The sequence below is a fragment of the Crocodylus siamensis genome, chromosome 7 (genome assembly GCF_052110815.1).
Source record: "Crocodylus siamensis isolate JL-2025a chromosome 7, ASM5211081v1, whole genome shotgun sequence".
Classification (NCBI taxonomy): Eukaryota; Metazoa; Chordata; order Crocodylia; family Crocodylidae; genus Crocodylus; species Crocodylus siamensis.
The window spans coordinates 41053386-41074311 of NC_143401.1; the positions used below are offsets into that span (position 1 = coordinate 41053386).

Consider the following 20926-nt stretch of genomic DNA (forward strand, 5'->3'; position numbering starts at 1 on the left):
AAAAAATAGCAGCAACACCTTGTAATTTAACAAAAACTTGCTGGTCAAAACTTTTCCCATTCTTTTCTAATGAATATGTTAAAATATTCTCTCCTACACCTGAAACCTCTTTGGGGTTAATTAAAATGTTAAAATATCATCTTATGATTATTCTCAAGCTCCTTAGCAATAGGACTTACTGTTCCTTACTGTCAGGATTAACACTATTTGCATTTCCCTCTTCTTTCTTTCTAACATATCACATCACACTTGGTTCAGAATTTCTCCTGCTCTCTGGAGGACAATATATCCCTGAAGCATTCAGTGAACAAACTTTTCCCATATGCAGACACACAATAAGAACACTGAAAATGAGTGCATTGTGTCTGTAGACACTCAAGGCTCAATTTTCAGTGTACATTAAGGTCTGCAGTGAGGGGCAGTGATGCACAAGGACAACCATTTAAAGAATTACAAATGAAGTGCTTAGTGCAATGCATTGCACTTCCTGATCGTACATCTCATTTGGGGTCTAATCCTGCAAGCAACTGTTTCTGAATCATTTATTTCAATGGAAGGTGTCCTTTTAAGGGGGTCTAGGTTTAGGTTTAGGTTAAGTGTGCAGTCTGTCTTCAGTTCTCTCAGAGGTGTTTTCAGTTCCTTTTATTTGTGATGTTATCTGCATCATGGCAGTACCAGTACAGCATTTCTTTCTTTCAACAAATGCCTGGGCATGGGTCTCTGACATCCTACTGCATATCAGGAGTAACTATGAATAACATCAGTGAGAGTCATTCCTTTTCCTTGGGCTAGGGACCGACATTCAAAAAGCCTGAGCCTGAATTGATTAGTCTAACTTGCAAAGCTTGAACTGATTTGGAGGTGGATAGACATTCCCTTTTCATTCCAGAAATTCAGGCACATGAAGGGGGAAGGGCAGGGAGCAGAAGCCAGGCAGATGCCTGTAGAGACTGCTGGAGCTGCAGCCAGGGAGCAGAGGGGAGGGGCCAGAGCTAAGAGCCCTGCCCAGCTCAGAGAGCATGCTGGGATGCTGGGAGAGTCTGGTTTATCTTAAATCAGCAATGGGTCTGGGACAGACATTGCATAAACTGGTTTGACCCAAATCAGTTAAGTCTCATACTACAATCAACCAGGTTTCTCTCAGACCAGTTTCAGCCATTTTTGAACTAGTTTATGTGCACTGGACTTCTGTTTTGTTACAGGTTTAAACTAGTTTCTGATCACTTAAACTGGTTTATGTGTAATGTCTGTCCCTAGCCTTGGTGATAGACTACTGACTGACACATGTAATCAAAAACAAATTGGTAGAAGTTAAGGGCTTTATTGTTAGGGGTGATGAGACCAATGATGGAATAATGTATCTTCTCAGATACAAGTACCCATTTTCCAAAATTAGTTGCTTGAAATGAAGGGGTGCATTGTAAGGAAGAAAAAGTAGAAACAGCAGCTTCTGCTGCTTAAGCCTGTGCCAAAAGGAAGCAAAAGTAAAACTGCATGCTGCACTTGGGGCTTTCCCCACCTGCTGGCTGTGGATGCCCGTCCACCCCCCACTGCCAGAAGCTCACAAAGAAAGCCTTTTTTTAGCATTTCAAAACCAAGGTGCAAATTTTATTAGGGGTTTGTTGCATATGAGCAAATACTGGTATTTTTCTCAAAGGAATTGGTTGGGTTTTGTTACATCTCTAACTGCAGAATACTTGCTCCCTCAATATGAGCTTTTTTGCTGTGAGCTTTTGTTCCACTGCAAAAATCTTTTCTCTACTTGCACTGAACTCTTGGGAATTATAGATAGAATTGGCAGAATTTGTTTATTTAGTTGGCTTGCAAGATATAAAATCAACCTGGAAAGGTATTTTTTTCCCCAACAGGAGAATAGTTGTTATCAGAATTAAGCCTGAACTAGTGGATGGAATATGAATATTTCCTTATTATTTTATGTGGGATGGCACCACAAACAGAATACAGATCTAGCATCATGATGAACCCACAGTGTTAGAGAAGGCTTGATATCAGGTAAAACAATGTTATCCATCCCCAACATGGCTTGAAGGATTTGACCCTATGCAATTAAATAAATCTTCTTGCATCTTCCAGCAAAGTAAACATTTTTGGCAAAAAAGCTATTCTGCATTGGTCAGAATATTTTCAGCTATTTGTAGCTCACATTACCTGAATGGTAGACAGAAGGCTTTATGCTGGCAGTAGTGACAACTCTTGGTTTTGGAGCAGAAACTGGACTTTCGCTGTAGCTTGTGCTAGGAGCTGGACCATGGGAAGCTGGTGCTGGCATATAGGACTGGCTCGGACTTCTAAAAGCAAAATGAAGCTGTGAGCAATTTACAGGTAGTAACAGATGTGATTATGAATTCAAGAGGTTTGGCAATTTCCATAATACCCCATGTGGTGTGTCCCTTGAAGCCACAGAAAGAAGACTGTGAGATTCATTAGCCTTTGAGGCCACTGGTGCCACTTCATGCACCAAGTGCAGCTTCCAGCACTATGTTTAATTTAAACATATAACTTCAATATGGAGGAAGAAGTTTGTTAACCAGATGTTGCCATGTGTTTAGAACTCTTTAAAGGTGGACCAATGGTATGGAAAACTAACCGCTGTGCAATCCAACTGAACTCTAGTTACATGTGTCACACAAGCTGAGTGTGATCCCCCTGAAGCAAGAGCCCATCTAGTAGGGCCAAACATTTGAAAATAGGCTTCTTAGTCTATTTACCTATACTGTGCTCACTGAAATCAAGGGGAAATTGCTGTTGACTTAAATGGGATCAAAATCAGGAACAAAATATGTGGAATTTCTGCCAGGGATTTATACTGGTGTTTTTGAGAAACTTTCCTCCACTTCTGGATGAGATTAAAGTCTTTCAAAGGAATTAGAGACTGGCCTTTAGAAACAGGCAGAGAAATATGTCTAATTTCTGAAGCAGGCCCCTTTCCAGGTTTAGATGGAGATCATAATGTATTAACTGAAGCACAAACACTGCATGTAATTTACAGTTAAGATGACTCTTCTATGCTTGGGAATGTACAACTCTGTCCAGAGCTCCAAATGGCTGCAGTTCAGGGCTGCGAGGAGGAAAGTCAGTCCTGAACGTATTCTTTGTCTCCCCTTTCTTATGGCTTATGTGATGACCCTTAGTTTAATTACAATAAACAGAAGAATAATTTGCAGCCTCCATTTAGTAGACTTATCATCACCTTGCTTCATGGTGCATTCAAAGATCTTGACCTAATTATTTCACTCATAAATAATAGTAATTTTTACTGTCAGAAAAACTGCTTATTTAACCATAATTATTGTGAGGGAATGACTATGAGCAAAAAGCCTTTGTGTTATGATCTCTTTAATCAAGCACTGCTATATTGCACTATTATCTCTGTAAGTAACTCTAGTGCTTGCTGAATCAATATGAACCTGATTCTATAAATCTTTATAGAAGGGTTTGGCAGAAAGTAAAGTCTTCTAATTTTTATCTCCCACGTAAGCCAAGCAAGCAATAGATATGGAGGGTGTTCCTTTTGATTTCTTGTGTATGGTAACTACAGTAAACTCAGAGGTCTATGTCAAGACCCTAAAGAAACTGAAACATTGCAAGCAAAGAAAGCCCCAAAGAGACATATCTGAGGTACTGTTTTTGCATGACAATGTTTGCCCACACACCAGCCTAAGTACCATAGAGGCAATCTTATAGAGGAACCGTGTGACCCTATCCTCTGTACAGTCTAGAGAATGAAGGATGGAGTACAGGGTAACTTTTCTTCAGGGGAAGCAAAGTGATGGAAGCTGTGTGATAGCAGCTGTAAAACAAGGACAAGGGTTTTACAATGCCAAGGTACATGCCCTTGTCCACCAATGGAAAAAGGTCACGGATAGAGAAGAAAACTGTTGAAAAACAGCTGCTTGTTTGGCAATGATGTACAAGTTTTCTGTGTAAGTTTAATATTTTTTCAGTAATATTGGGCTGAAAAAGATAGGTATTACTTTATGACCAACCCTCTAAATACGAGTAACTTCAATGGACCTACTCAATAGAGTAAGATTCCTCAGATGCACAGGTACTAACTGGATCTGGCCCTTACTGTGAGGGCCCAGAAACTTCTGGGTTTATATATATAAATTTAGCATTCTTAAGACAATGATCCAAACGCATACATTACTCTGATCATGCAGGTGATCACTTTTCCCTCTGATATAACAATTTTATATTTTTTTATGTGCCATGATACTTCAGGATGTGGACAGGTCTCTTATTCATTGATTTTGAGCCCAGAAAAGGACCATTGCAGTTCCCATGCACAAGAAATTGCACCCAGATCTGTGCTGTATACTGGGTTAGATTACAGTCTCTTGTGGTCTTAATATTTATGAAGCCACATCAAAGTAGTCATAAAAAGATAAAGAATTAACTCTTTCTCAAAAATCACATCATATTGTCATCATTACAAGAGGTGTGTGTGATTGTCTGAAGAAGTGAGCACTGGATTCAAAGCAGCATCTATCTATATCAAAGTAGTCAACATCTATCTACTTTACAGCTGTCTTGGGGGGTACACAGTGACTAAATATATGCAAAGTACTATTACCTTGGTGAAAAGAACAATTCTTACTAGGACAGTCAGTGGCATAAGAGGATATAAAAAAAATCCTGGTTTTCAGTATCTGTTCAATCTGCCTTGAGTGGACTGATTCTAAGGAGTGTAGATAATGTTTAATGATATCCCAGCAGATAGATAAACAGGGTACCTTCATTTAATGGGGATGAGGGTAGTTAGGAATCAGGTCATAGTGGCAACCTGGGAAAAGAACAACAGAAGGCAGAAAGAAGTACAAGAAGGAAACAAGTCAGAAGGAACAAATTCAGAGGCTCATATGGAGGTCTGCATCAAATGCCTCACTCCACATAGGAAGAGGAATTAAACACATCTAGGACTTGAAAGCCTCTTTTCTCTTCTCAGTCACATCTGCTTGTTTCCCAAACTCCTTTTTCCTTCAGTCCCATTATTTCATTGAGTATTAGTGAAGCTTTAGCTCCATGCGAGTAAGAGCCCTATATATTTCTGCTGGCAGCGTGAAAATTTTCCTGCCTACAGAGCTAACCCTATTTTGTGTGTGTGCACATATATGTGCATACATAAACTAGTTCTGAATTTAGAGTACCTGAAACTCGAATTATAATAAACTATTCGGATAGGTTTATCCTTGGTGTGGACTTGGCTGTACTGTGAGACGGTTTTATAACTTTGAGAACTGCTCTGATTTAAATCAACAATCACTGCAACAGAATCAAACTTTATGATACTGTTCATATCTACATATATTTTCTGTTGATTCCCCTCCATAGTGTTAGAAGACACAGAATCATTCTTCTTTGTATCCCTGACAGAATAATTAAATAAATCAAAGCTTATCCCATTTTAGAACATTATCTTGAGGTTATTGGAAACTATTGTGCAGGTATAACAGAATTTACCTCTTATGAGGCTGTCAAAGGCTAAAATAAAGACAAAACAAATATATTCAGTGTTTCAAGCTTCGTGGGAAAGTAGTTATCCATTATTTATCCAACTTCATGGGAAGCTAGTTATCCAATAAACTAATGCAACATGCTACTTTTAAAGGGTCTCTGATCGGTATCTACTGTATAGAATAAGAGGTTAAAAATTATACCAGTTATACAGCAATCATTTGAATTATACTGGACCAGCATTGCAGACTGACTATATTTCAGTTCCAAAAAACCTGCATATGCTAGTACAAAGACTTGTTTCTAAAACTGAATTTTCACAATTTATTTGGAAGCTCCGAGTCAGGTTACTAACATTCAGACTGTTAGGAAGAAAAATCTTTGTATAATAATGAAGTATTTCCTAATCTTAATAGTACTTTACAACACTGAACTCAATTTCCTTGTGCATCCAGGAAAATAAAGTTTGCTAGAGAGAAAAATCTCAACTAGAGGAAAAAATAAGTTTGTCTCAAAATAAAAGACCAGCAGCACAACCAAGTTTAAAAAAATAACTATGGAACTGTTAAAAAGACACTAAAGTAAGGATGCAGATTAGATTTATTGCTAGAGGAAAAAAGGTCCTGTAAGACAAATAACTCATTATGCTACATCATTAGGAGTTTTAGTAAAGCTAAATCAGGCTTGGAAAGATTTGTCAGCTAAATTTCTGCTGCAGAAAGTGAAACAGTAGTTAAGCAAGTGATAAAAAATCCCAAGGACTGAAGATAGTTAAATGGAACATTAAAACAATGGGATCTGTAAGAAGCAGTGAATGCATCCCACCTTTACTGTAACAGACAACAGAATGTAAGAGGCAGCAAATAAAATACCCTTGAAATGTATTAGTCATCAGGAAAAGGAGAGAGGAAATATTTTAAGATCATTTTTGGTTAATACTTCTCTAGCAATCTACCAGCAGTATTAAGGTGACACATTACATTTTTTAATGTGTACTATAGCTGCACAAGCTAATGGTTTATACCTCTTTTTAGACTGGTAGCTGATGGAGCTAGAAGAATGCTAGTTGAAGCTAAAATAAGACAAACACTGGTATTTTTATGCAAAAAAAAAACATCATTGGAAACTGAGAATTAAATATATCAGGGGAAATGGGACTTCTTATCCTATATTGAGTTTCCTTATGAAATATGTAATTAACATGTACTGTGACAAGATATGCTAAAGCATTGATAACAAGCATTACTTTTATACAGGTTATATAACAGAGTGTTTAAGTGATATTGTGCCAAATTAATTTTAAACAGTAATGCCACTGCAATCTGAGTAAGGTGTTAAGGATTTGGTTTTCAAACTAAAGTGCTCCATAAATCACTAATTCTTTGGTTGTAGTTCTAGTCTGGCCACTAATGAGAGCCCTGCCATTCTCTATACATCAGCAACCAAAAGAAAGGTACATTTCTTGATTTGAGCACCTCAAATCAGAAGCTGAATGATATCTTAAGAAACTTGAATTAGAATGTCAGTTTTTAAGGAGGACCTGTTATTCTCAAACATGACACCCTGGGGTGCATTGAGATCCTTCCAAGGGTGGAAAACAGTGACAGCTTTGCTAGGTGTGAAAACGTGATTCACAAGATAAACACAGATGTCAAACGGGACTCGATAGTGATAACAATGTTCAGTTGTGTTGTGATCTTTCTGAATTCTTTGCAGCAGAACTGCTTTATTATTTTTCTGTAGTCAGAAAATGAGTGAAAATGAAGAGCTGGCATTTTCCACGGGATGCCTTAGGTCTAAAAAGGTTAAGAACCACTGAGGCAGAGCCTCTCTCTCAAGTTAGCTATGGTACATTCAGGGCTAGTCTATAATGAGGACAGATGGGGAGATAAATAAAACCACAGCACCAAGTTACTGCAACCAGATTTTCCCTTTCATCTACTGTATACATTCTGAACATAACTGGTAGGAGGCAAGACAGCAGTTTTCTACTGTTGAAACTCTACAGGTTCAAAATACAACAGATCCACTTACTTGCATACAAAAGGTAATACTTAAAAGCCTATATCAAATTTGACCTCGTGAAACACAATGTGAATGAACTGGATAGTCAACTGTGCTTTACCTGTTTTAAAGATAAATTGTGAAAGGGTCAGGCTAACATTATAGGCTTTAAAATAAAGGGAAGAGATGATCACTCAGTAGTGACAGACTCCAAAATCATTTTGTAGCCTTTTCTCTGAAAATTCTTCTTGAGGAAAAGTATATAGTGAAAGCCTTTTTCCACCAAAGATAATCTTAAATCAACAACCTTAAAATCAGATTGCATTAGGTAAGAGCATTGATCAAACTTTTCTGACATCCAGAAAAAAACATCACTAGACTGGATTAGGCAAAGTGGAAAAATCTTATTCCTAATCAAGCTAAATAATTTTGTGTAGGAAGCAGAGGCTGAAAGCTATTTTACAACAAAGCTGCCTCATATTTCAGCTTGAACCAAAATGTTCTATAAAACATTGTAATGGACAAGACTGTCTGATAAAAGCAGCAAAGGTATTCAGTTAACAACTTTTTTCTCCAATATTTTAGGACAAAGATTTCTAAAAACACATGTTTAAAGTTGGGCCTCTAAATCTATATTTTTGAGCGCTGGAACAAACACCAGCTTCTTTCAATGAAAGCTGCTGGGCACTTAGCACTTTGAAATGTCAGGTCATTTGTCTGCATGACAAAATATGGAGTCAGGAACCCAGTGTTAGGGACTCATTAACGGTAGAAGTCTGCTTCCCAAGTGTAAATGAAAAAGGGTTTGGAATTAAAAGGAAATGAGAAACAGATAAAGCATAATCTTCTGTTTCAAGGATTAAGCAGTTATGCTTAAATGATATAATCAAATTAAGACTAGTTTGATAAAACAGGGTAATTTTGTGTAGTTAGCATGTGATTTCTAGTTTGAAACCATCACGTTCAGGACAGAAGTGCAAATACTATTCATTTTATAACAAAACGTATACATCACAAAGTGACTTGAACAATTGCATTTACACCATAAATTATCATAGAAAATGGAAGACATCTAAATAGTTACCAGTCTGTCAGAGTAATTGTTACACAGATATTTACAACCAAAAATTTAATTACCACATTTCCAACTGAAAAGCATGTGTATGTGACTAAGTAATGCAGAATTTAACACTACTGTCATAAGAGACTTCTAGGAGGACATTGTTCTTTTAATTCTAAGAAGTTTTGAATGAGGGCTATGACTCTCTCACACCCAACACAGAATGTACACAGCCAGACACAGCATTTCTCAGTGTTCAGAGAAAGTGAAACTACACTTTACCTTGCCCTTGCGCCACCCTAACAGTGGAATGTGTAGCCTGTGTGTGTGGTGCACAGATCAGGGAGGGGACCAGATAAGGTAGGGAGCAGAAAGCAGAACAGCAGATTGGGTAAAGGAAGAGAATTGGAGTAGCACTTGGAGAGGGTGTCGGGCTAATTTGTGACATGCTTGCTAAAATGGCTGGCCCACCACTAATGCTCTAGTAAATATACTGTGGAATAACAGGAGATACTACCAATCAGGGTTAAGTGACCTACTAGCATTGCATATATGCACAAAGACCAGTTCTGGACTAATTTACACCACATTAATTCCACTACAGTGCCTGGGGTATAAATTCAAGGAAGGACATGCAAGATTTCTTCCTCTGGTATTTTGTTTTTCAAAATGTCAGGTTCAGAGGAAGCTTCCTAGCGTTTGCAAAGTGCTTTGATAATTAACCTGTCCAACCAAATCTGACTGCAAAGCATAGCTCTGGGATTTTATTTCAAGAAGACTCAGGAATTCTTTTAATTTCCAATGGATCCATCAATTGAAGGAAGAATTAATGAAGTACCTAGGCAACTTAAGTTTCCTGTAATATTTCCTGTATCAGTGCATATATTCCTGGCCCATTCCTTTTTTGGCAGATAATGTTCTGGAGTCAGAATAGCAGCATCAGGTATGGTGTCAATAGAGTTGTCACAAATGACAACCATGCTACAAAACTGAGGTGTTGTTAAAAAAAAAAAGAGTCAGTTTAACTTGTTTATTTCTCCTTCATGTTTGATGGATCTACTTAAAATATACATAAATATTACTCCTCTCCCCTGATTTATAGATTCACAGAGTGATGCCCGACAACCCAGCAACTGTGATAATGTAAGTTCTTTGGTACTTAAATGTCAGAAGTCTGGAGTATTAGTTTTGGCATCACTGAGTGAAGTAGGCAGCAGGGAGAGACTGAACATAAGACTGTAGTTTTGTCACAAATAAAGAATCTTAATAATCAGCTGGGATAAATGCTCCTAAGTATAACCTGAAATATGTATCATGAAATGTTAAAGAGCACATGGAAATACTGCAAATTAAGAATTCTGTCACGTAAACATTACTACCAAATACAGTGTCTACTCCTGTACCCACAACTTGGTGCTAAGAGGAGCCATGGTGCTAAGTGCTTTCCAGAGCAGGCTGTAAAAACACGAATATACAGAAAGAGATAACCAACAAATTTGCTCTTCAGTGCTAGTGAAATGAAGTGTCAAATCAGTGAGACTGGTGTAACTCTCAAAAGAAATCTGGTGTATTTTTACTGCAGGATTACATCAGGACTAAATTTGGCTAAAAAAACCTAAAAAGAACCCAAACAAAAAACCTAAACCAAATAGTTGGGGGTTGCCATATGCCCTAATTAGACAAATGTTCTCATCTTCAGAGTGCAAACACTTTACAAACTAACCAGTTTGAAGCTGACGTACAAGGACCAGTTTAAGCTCCAAGGCTTTTTATTTATGTTTTAAAGCTAATACTTGAATGATCAAAGCTTATTTTTACCATGATCTTAATTCCAGACAACTAATTGGATCAAACTGGGCTGCTCCACAGAGTGAATTTGATTTGGTGCTCTCCTAAGCCAGTCTGGGAACCCCCAAGAGTGAAAACAAAGTGAAAAAGGAAGAAGGAGAGATATTTGCAAATGTACCTAGACTGAGCAGAGATAGCACACGAAATAGTTGAAGCTGCTAGTGACATGTTCTTGGACCCAGTGAAAGGTTTAGGCTGTGAAAGGGAGGTGGGGGCTGCAAATACTCTGCAGAGGACACAGTAAAAGCATGAAAGCATGTACAAAAGAATTTAACAAGAACAAAAATAGCAACATCTCAGAATCAAGCCTTGTACAAGCTCAGAGACAAGAGGACCGCTGTATTACCAGCAACACATATGTTTTCTGTGGAATACATCTGCAGACTTACAGTGTAGCACAAGCAAACACATTCCTATAGAACACAAGACAAAATTCACAGGTTACCAAGAATATTAAAACTGGAGTGTATGGAGTGATATCAGAGCTGGTATTTCAAGCAAGTATCTTTTGTGTGTACGTTTGTAAGGAACAAGATGTTTGAATGAGAAGTCAAAGTAAACATCTCAATATTCAGACAATACTAAAGTGAGTGTGAAAGACTCATGATCAATATTTTTGTGACCAATCCCATAAGATATTTATACTTTTAACTATATGGAATAAGAATTTATTTTCTAGGCTTGTATTACATATTCCATTTTTATCATATTGCAGTTTAAATAAAGGTCAACGATAGGCTAAATTTATTTAACTTATGCCATTAATGCATGTGAAATGGTTTTCCACGTAATGGGAAATGATGGCATTATACTACACTTTGATTTCCTCCTACTGGCTGGTTATCTGACTCTCTACCATCAGTTTAAAAATATTAGTGAGTCCTACAAACTATGGCTAGGAAGAAACTTGCTCTTCTATCATTGTAATAAAAATACTATAGAGTCCAACAAATCATGGCTAGAAAGAAAATTGAAATATTAGCAAATACAAAAAAAGTTGTTATTTCTAAATATTGAAAAGAAATGTTTTGTTTTTGAACATTAAATTGTGTTAAAATGTGCAAGATAAAAGCAGCAAAAGCAAATAACTTTCGTAGCTTTTAGGAATGATTCATGTAAGAAAAAACTGTAAAGAGAAAAGAAAAAGAAACCCCCTCCCATTCATTCTTATTCTTACTATAATATGAATGGCAATGACATACATACATTTTCCCTACAATTTGATTTAACTCCCATTATTATACAAGATTGATCATATACATCCTGGGTCCTGTACATATTCCTTCTCAAATTTCACTTTAACTGTACAGTTAAACTTAACTACAGAATAAAAACAATTAAATGCAATAAAGATTGATTTAGTGTCTTATAGAGAAATCAACCATTAAGTGTATGGATCTTTGATGTTCTGTACATTACACATACCATATAGCTGAGCTATACACATTCTACTAAATATGTAAGGTCCTTATTTGTACAGTGTGTTATTATTCTTAGAACCTCCAAAGTATAATATAATTAGATATATTGAAACAGAGACACTTCTTTTTGGTAGCTTGCTTAATTTATTAATCTGGATATTTCTTTACATTTGATTTGAATATCTCAATCATCAATGTAAAGAATTTTCACTCACCATTTTAAATACTGTCAAAATGTAGTTTCCTTACTATATTAGAGAAAATATTTATATTTTAATGTAAGTTTTGACTTTTGAAAAATGTACATTTTATTCCTCATTTTAAGTAACATTTGATTTTGTTTGGAGATTCGCATTATATTTTGCAATTTCCTTGCGAATTACACAATCCAACAGCAAATTCAATGCTGAAACATAAGGAACCATGCACAGTAGGATAAAGCTCTCCAGTATTTAGCATTAAAGAATTTGTATACAGCCTTTTTTAGGACAAAACAGTGAGACGTATGCAAACAGACAAAGCAAAAAAGCATTACCTTTGGAAAGAGGATGAGAAGGAGTCTTGTACTACTGAAGTAGGGCTGGCTGAAGGTGGTGTCATCTGATTGGTTGTGTTTTGAGCAACAGTAGCAGGCTGATTGGCTGAAGCAGCTGGCATAGGAGCAGAGGCAGAGCTGGTAGACACTGGAGCATGCTCAACAGGGGTACTAATTAGAGTTAAATTGAATAAAACAAGCATCTTAAAAAGTGTATGCTTACTGTGTAAAGGTATAAAACCTACTGTGTTTGGGCAGAGCTGCAAGCGGAGTGTCAAGCTATATTATTGGGAGACTAACACAATTATGCAAAGTAAAACAAGGACATGAGTTAGGCTTCTTCTGTAATTGCAATTAGGAGTAAAATGCAGTTCAATGCTCAGTTCAATAATGATCTCATGCCAATGAAATCCACCCCGGATCTTATATAGTGCATAAGGCCTCAGTGCCAAGTCGTGCTTCCACTGCAATGGCAAGAGCACCTGTGGGACTTAGGAAACGGTGTGGAACCTCTTACGAGCTCTTGGCATGGGAGTAAGTTTCATCCACTTGCACACAATATTAACTAATAAGGCAACTCCGCAGTAAGTCTCATGTAGATGCACCTGCTGAAACCAAAACTTCATCTAGTCTTCCACTGATTCCAATATTCTTGCTAGATATATACTTAAATGTCCCTTATTACCATTTTTATCTGAACAACTACCAATCATTAATAGATTTTATTCACAACTCTTCCGAAAAGTGTGAAAAGTATTAGCTCTGTTTTGTGGACAGTGAACTGAAGCACATTTTATATTAAGGGGACAGACACATGAAGCATTTGTTACAGGATACATTTATTTGATTCTGTACTAAAAGTGGAGGGTCCCATGACAGCCTTATACTGGCTTACGTCATTGCACACCAATGTAAAGTTACTCCTCAGAAAGTGTATTAGTCTGTTTTACTCTGGAACAGAAGTTAGTCGAATACCAATGATTTGGGAGCGAGGGGGGGGCTGATATTTGCCTAATACAGGGGTGTTCAACCCTCAGCCCATGGGCCAGATCTGGTCCCCAGTGCCATGTCAGCTAGTTCACAGGGTTTCCCAGGGGGAAGCCTGGTGGCTATGGGTTTGTATACTAGATAGGACACACATGTTGGCATGGGACCCAATCCTGGCACATAGGAGGGGGCAGGGACCCCAGAACTTGTTCCTGGTGTGCAGGAGCAGCATGGGGCCCCTGGAACCTGATCCTGTCTGGGAGCGGGGTGAGGGGGTGCTAGGCTCCTGAAGCCTGATGCTAGGCAAGGGCAAGGGCAAGGCAGAGTCACTGCTTCTGCCTACCCAGGGATTGGCCCCTAGGCTCTCACACTGCCTCTACCTGGTGCTGACACACCAAGATTGAGCCCTGGGGACCCACACCATCCCTGCCCAGCCAGTATCAGGTGCTGGGTAGAGGCATGCAGGGCCCCAGAGTCCAATTCAGGTATGAATAGGTTGGGCAAAGCCTGATCTGGCTTGTGGATTGGCCCTGCACTATTCACCTGGCACATTGGGTCAAAACTGTGAACAGCACTGAACTAATGCAAACTGGCCCCTGCCAAGTGCTATAATATCATCTGCAAGCAGGGAGAGCTGATTGTGTAATTGCAGTTTATTAAAACTAAAGTTACAACAGAGTAAAATCCAGGGTAAATTTTTCCATGGTAATTATGTTGCATTTCTGCACATCAAATGACTTGCCCAGGGTTACACTGGAATTTCGTGGCTAAGCTGGGAAATTAACCCAACTTACTTGAATCCCAGCTCAGTGCCCTATGCATTTGACCAGGGGTATCAGTCTTGAATGAGGTGGCAGGCTGCATCTGGACCATGTGGCTTTTTGTGGACCAGGTGACCTAATGCTAGATCTGGCTCATGGGGCTTCTTGCCATGGCTATCAGAGCCACTGTTTCAGAAAGGCCAGTACATGGGGGTTAACACTGCTGCTGTTCTGCTCCAGATTTGCATGTTGAGCAGTAGAAGGTAAGGGCAGAAGCAGCATTAACCCCCTGGGTATGGCTGTGTTGATGTAGAGAGTCTAGGAGCTGCAGTGAGAAGCCATAGGATGAATTAGGAAGTGACTCATTTGGCCAGAGAGAAGCCCTGCATGCCAGATGACCCACCTCTGTCAGCTGAATCTGGCCTGGATAACCCAACCTCATGAGCTGTATGTTTGACATCCCTTCATTAGACCATTTTTTCTTTCCTAGTATTGAGTAATACTGTGTTTCTGAGGAACTCTACATGAGCCGAGTCTGACATTGGAATACTTTAAAAATAATTAAATTAAAAAAGAGAATAATGACAGAGAATAATGACTGCTGCACCAGCCCGTTATACCAAATGAGGTAGACAAACCAGGCTCATGTCAAACAATCCCATTTGAAAAAACAAAACAAAATGAGAATGAAAAGAAAGTGAAAATCAAATTTAATTTAATATTTAGAAACCAACAGTTTGTTCCGTTCCTGCATTTCATTCATCATTGTCATCATAATAAATATGTCTCTGAAAAATATCAATCTATAATTTGGGTTTTCATATTATTATGCAAGGTTTTTACTGAAACTTCCACTTATAATGAAATACATAGAGTTGAAACCCAGACCTGACCCATATTGTTCTTGATGCAACATTTAATGTGCATTTGTCTTATCCATTATCACAGTACATGACAACTATCATTACATAGCACTATAGCTGCAGATTATACAGTAGCCCTGAATTCTGGCAAAGCTGTGATTGCAATACCATGTTTAAAGATTAACATAGTTACTTCTTTTGACCTTAATAGGACGCCATAATTCTGGGTCTTGTAGGTTGTTCAGGTTATGAGGAGATAATGGTGATTAATCAGAATTTCTCTGATGCAATCCTGTTTATTTACAAAGAATGTATAAAGATTCCTCCTTTATTTACACAGATTCCTCCTTGAACACAGCAGGAATCAAACAAGACGCAAAGTTTTTACTCTCAATTCCTTGTTTACAGGTAGCACTTAGCCCAAAAGCTCTCCGTTAGTTTTTTCTCAGGACCACATTCCCAATGCTTGTTCTCACTTCCAAAGTTTTCTTCCAGCTCCCTCAAAACACAGATACAACTCTGCTACTCAGCTAGGGCTCCTAAATGTATTTGCTCTATCAGTGTCTAGGAAAACCCTCCATCTATGTGGTACATATTCTACCCATGCTTGTCAGGGGTGCGTGTGTTTTATGTGGTAGCCTCTATTATTTCAGCTCTTACTAAAGAAAGGGGCCTTCTTCTTTAGCCTGAATGGAAGGCTGACTGATTCAGTGGGTTTTAACCAACGCATAATAATAAAAGTCAAATCCATAGCTACTACTTTTATGTATTTTATCCATCATTATCTACAGAATTCCAGTGAAAATTCCTCCATTGTTTACAGTTTGGGATTCAGAACATGCTTTGCAACTTTTTCACAAAACTTTCTCATCACAATACACACATACCTGAAACAAATCTAAAGCTCCTTGTTCTGATGCCTTATTTTAACATGTTGTGAATTTATTTACCTTAGTCACTGTTTCAACATTATACATTACTATTGATAGGAAGAGGCATTGTACAATTACAACGCTATACATTACACAGTAGCTCTGGCTCAAGAAATATGAATTGCATTGGTTTCTTTGAAAACAATGCATAGCTGAGGGTCTTCTGTTTTAAGCAGTAGTTATATCAAAATAAACAAATTCTAAATTTTACATTTGTATCTTAGATTTGGCAAACGTGGGTGGACATCTTATTTCATCTGAAGTTTATACAAACAAGATGAAGTTTACTGTGGGTCTTTCCTAAACAAACACAACCTAGGAAGGCAAAATAAAGAAACAGAAATCCTTGTGTCCTTTGAGATCATGAGAAGTTTGTCATACATTTCAATAAAGGCCAGTGTTTCACCTAGTGAATGTAAGCATACAGTGGGGGTACTCAAGAGTTGCAGCGCAACATATACTCACTGATTAATCAAACAAAGGAAAGTTAAGGACCTGTGCGGACATGTATGTATGTAGGAACAGTTTGGAATGAATGAATACGTTTTTGGAGATATAAACATAAAGAGTGAATGTAAGCATATTAGAACACATGATAAATATACAAACCATTCACAGAATATTGTTTGCAAGGTGTCTTAGCAGCCTGAAATCTAAATGCTAGGAGACTGGATCCCCCTCCTACAACAGCAGATCACCATGATATATATTCAGTATTGAATAGAATAAGAAAATTGAAATATGAAGCATATATAAACAGCAGAGACAGCAAGATGATCTAGCTACCTGTAATTTGGCACTTATGGCCTACTGCTTCTCTAGCTCTAAAGGAAGAACCAAGATCATCTTTGCTATCTTTACCAAAATCACTTAAAATATACAACAGGATAAATAAAAGAAGAGTTTGGTCCTTCATTTTTATGCTGGTACTCAGCTTACCTGAACATGTATTTTACAAGTCCTGTAAATCATCAAGGAGAAAAAATGGTCCCACTGAAGTCAATGGGTGGTATGCTACTGACTTCAGTAGAGCCAGGATTTCACCCACTGCTTCTACAGAAGGGACATTTCATACACGTAAAATAATGGCTCATTTCTACAGCTTGTTTAGTAAATCATCATTCTTGTTATGTAGCGTCACGGAGCAGGGTCCTAGGGGTGGCCATGATTTCCCCTAGCGCCCCCTTACCATGCCTAGTTTGCCTCAAAGCATCCTTGAATCTTTCCTGCCACGTCTTGATCTTATATATATTAAAGGGAGACTGCCTTTTGTCCTCTTGGCCACAGTTCTACTGCTATCACTTGTCTTGTTCTTACAGTGGGGTTTCCGTGCACCCTTGCCTTATGGGCTATGCATGGTTCCAACCACCCCTGTACCATGCCCCAAGCCTTGCAGATGTACCGGACATCATTCAGTATTAGCCGCAGCCTTTGTCTCTCTCTGTGCCCTCTCTGGCACTTGTGCCTTCCGCAGCCTTGTCTCTCACAGCACCCCCTTTTGCCTGGGGCTGGGGTCAGTGCACCCCAAATTGCTGTGGCCTCTCTGGCACCGGGGTCCCCACGCTACCATGGATCCCCTATGAGGCCTCCTCCAACCCCTAATAGCCTCACCCAAACCACTGGTTGTAAACAGTAAACAGAAAACTCAAGCCCCTATGCTATAACATAAATCTCTGCCAATCAGCTACACTCTGCTATGCTCTGGGAGACATCCTTCCCCCATGGTTGCTAGCAGGGAACTGCTGGCCTAGCCTTTGCCCTGGGTTTAAATGAGAGCCAGGCCCTACCTCTTTCGGTCAGCTAACTCCCAGCGGTTGCCCTAGCAACCTGCACTTGCACCTCTTCACTCACTGCTAGGGCTCTTTCCCTAGCAGTTTCCTCTCTTTACAAAGAGCAGGGCACCTAAGTGCTCTGCAATATGTAGGAATAATAGTACTTAGTATGGGTGTGCAAAATGGGCCCTATTCGATTTGGATTCGGATTCCACCTCAGTCAGGGACAGGGATTCGATTCGCTGATTCGGATCACTATCCCCGATTTGATTCAGCCGAATCTGAAGATTTGATGCTGATTCAGAGAATCAGTGATTTGGCCATAGACACAGCTTTAAATGTTTTTTCTACATACCTTGAGGTACCAGGTGTGACTTGTGAATGCTGAAATGCTGGGGCGGATGAAGCATCCCACAGGAGTACAGGGGGGCCCCCTGCATGCTTGGCGGTGAACCCTGAAGTGGACTGGAAGTATTTCCACCTGGCTTGGTGATTGGCAGCAGTGGGATCCTGGGTGCCCCCCAGACCCAGGAGGCACTAGTCACTGAGCCAGGGGACGTGGGGGGGCCCCCGGCGTGTTCCCTGGAGGACCTAGAAGTGGACCAGAAGTGCTTCTGGTCCACTTCTGGATCTGATGCAAAGCACGCTGGGGACTCCCCTGCACTCCTGTGGGATGCTCCATCTGCTCCAGCATTGCAGCATTCATGAGCTGCCTGCTACCTTGAGGTATGTAGAAAAAACATTTAAAGCTGTCTCTGTGTAAATTGCCGAATCTTTCTGAATCTCTCCAAATTGATTGGGAGGATTTTGATTCAATTTGGAGAGATTAAAGGGTCTCCTAATTTGATTCAGATTCAGAGATTCAGCCACCTAATCAGGCCGAATCTCCTCTGAATTGAATCAAGGACTGAAGCTTCACACAGCCCTAGTATTTAGTACATATACAAAGTTACTGTCCTAAATTACCACATGCAATTCACTGAATGGTGTAATTTGAGACTAAATAAATGCTACTGTGGGAATGAGTGGTGGAGCCCAGATTATAATTTGGGAGGTTCCTGGTACATAATCTTGAGACCAGTGAAAAACAGAATTTTAGCTAATCTGAGTTCCTTATGTTTGCTAACTGGCCTGTGGAGGAAGCCACATTACACAACATGGATTTGGTACTGAACATCAGAGTTTAAAGAATAGTTTTCTGATTAAATATCTTTTAGACATTTACTGTTAGGTTCTTCAGTCCATTTTTAGCCATTGCCAAATTCCATCAGTTTTTATAGAATATTTTAAGCAGATAATCAGAGGAAATGTAAGATCTCAGTCAGTTCCATACTTTTAATTACACATGAAAAGGAATGTGTATCAGTTAAGCAGGTGATAAGGATTAACAAACAAGGTAAATACATACACCTGCACACACGCACACGCACACAAAAATAGAGTTCAGACTCCTTTGTCTCAGAAGAGTCCTAATTTTGAGAGATTCTTGGTTTAAGAATCTTGCAAAAATAGCTAAGCAGCAGATTATTAAATTTATCTCATATAGGCAGTGCACAAAGTAATCTTTCTGCGTCCTCCCATGAAATCTCAAATAGGATGAAATACTGAAATTATACAGGAGCATAAATCAAAGTGAGCAAACAAAAAACAATCTCTCCTCCTGTATGTTAATGTTAAAAATGTAGGAGGCTGAATCTAGAGTGGGACACAATTTGAGTGTTCTATATTTGCATTTGTAGAAAGAAAAACAAGTCAACATTCACCAAGCAAATAAAAGGAATTGTTGTTCCTCTGTAACTACTGCCTTTCTGGCTGTCCCCTCCGTACTGGTAGTAGCAGCCATTAGAAAACTCACTTAGAACAGAAAGTTCACATAAATTAAAAGTTAGTAGAATTCATAGTACATAGCTACCTAGATATTTGTCTTAAGGTAATGGGATTTTCCATATAAAAGAGTTAAAGAAGGTTATTACAAAACCATACCAAAGCTGCAAACCAGGTCAGTTATGCAGTTACATGTTGCAGTGTACCTTTGATTACTGGAAGAAGTAAGAGGGGCTTTCTTGCCAGTACTGCTGAAACTGGCTTCCCTCTGACTTGAACCCTCAGAGGCCACTGATTTAGCTTTGTCAATGTTAGCATCCATGATGCGTGACTTAGTAAGATGCCATATACTTGAGGTTACATACTGTGGCACATGTGTAGTACTTGTAGGCCTGAGTAACAAAGATGACAAGGGAGCATGTGCATGAGATATATTCTTAACCATATTACCAGTTTTAAGTGAATAGTGAAGAATTTCAACCTAAAGAAGAGCCAGTGCTTTTAAAAAAGGGGTTTATTTGTTCCACATCATTCTCCACATGCTAACCATGTAACAAGTGAAGGAGCATTTCAAAGCCCTCTACTGTAGGATTTAGTATTTTAGTGCCGTGGGCGAGGCCATAGGAGAAAGAATGAGAAACTGCTGAGCCCCCTCATTATAAAGCCACGTTAGTAATTTATTGGTTTGATAATGAAAGCCTTAGTTTTCTGTATTATATTTTACTGGGAAAAATTATGTTAGTTAATCACCACTCTCCTCTTATCTTAGTCTCTTTTCATACCATTGCACATTCACACAGCATTACAAGAGAAATCATGCTAGCCTTCAATGATATGCTAAAGACTACGGCTGGGAGAGGTTCTGAAATCCAGGCAGATTCATTAGAATTTCTTTATCCTTCAGCTAAAACTGCAAACCACATCACTGACATCAAAATACCAAAATAATACATGTAACAGAATTGAGATCCTGACAAGTGGAGAAAAGATTACGAATCACTTGAGTTTCAGCAGCTTTATCATGACACCAAAATCAGCCACATGTGAGAAATTGTTCAAATAATAAAAAAAAAGATTTATTATTAAGTTTCAGTGGAGCAACTCTGTAATCCAATGGATGGTTTCAACATAAGCAGTAACATTAGTGACATACCGCCATTCACTTCCTGCTTCTGATACTTAGTTTAAATATAATTATTTAATGAAATCAGGTCTTTCTCCTGCTCCAAACTTATGGCATGACCAAGGAAACTTGATTTTCCCCCCCCCCTTTTGGGATTATAATTCATACCAGTTATAATTGTATATGTTGTAAAAGAGAATGCTGCCAATTATACTGGTTTTAATTCTACGAGGCCTTTCTTCAAACATGAGAAATCTTAAAAGCAGAAGGAAAAGATAAGTGCTGATTGCATGTAAGGTAACCAAGAGTCAGAGGAAG

The 20926-nt window shown here is 38.7% G+C and overlaps 1 protein-coding gene across 5 annotated transcripts in view; it reads right to left on the reverse strand.

Moving 5' to 3' along the window:
• Window positions 1-20926, reverse strand: part of LDB3 (LIM domain binding 3) — a 204946-nt gene that overhangs the window by 29312 nt on the left and 154708 nt on the right. For 3 of the 5 annotated variants that reach the window (XM_090057124.1, XM_090057125.1, XM_090057123.1), the window contains 2 exons: window positions 12347-12517; window positions 2170-2309 (listed from right to left, as the gene is read on the reverse strand). In XM_090057124.1, coding sequence (XP_089913250.1) covers window positions 2170-2309; window positions 12347-12517 — 311 coding nt within the window. The remainder of the gene's footprint in view (window positions 1-2169; window positions 2310-12346; window positions 12518-20926) is intronic. The other 2 variants (XM_090057127.1, XM_090057126.1) reach the window with 1 other exon arrangement.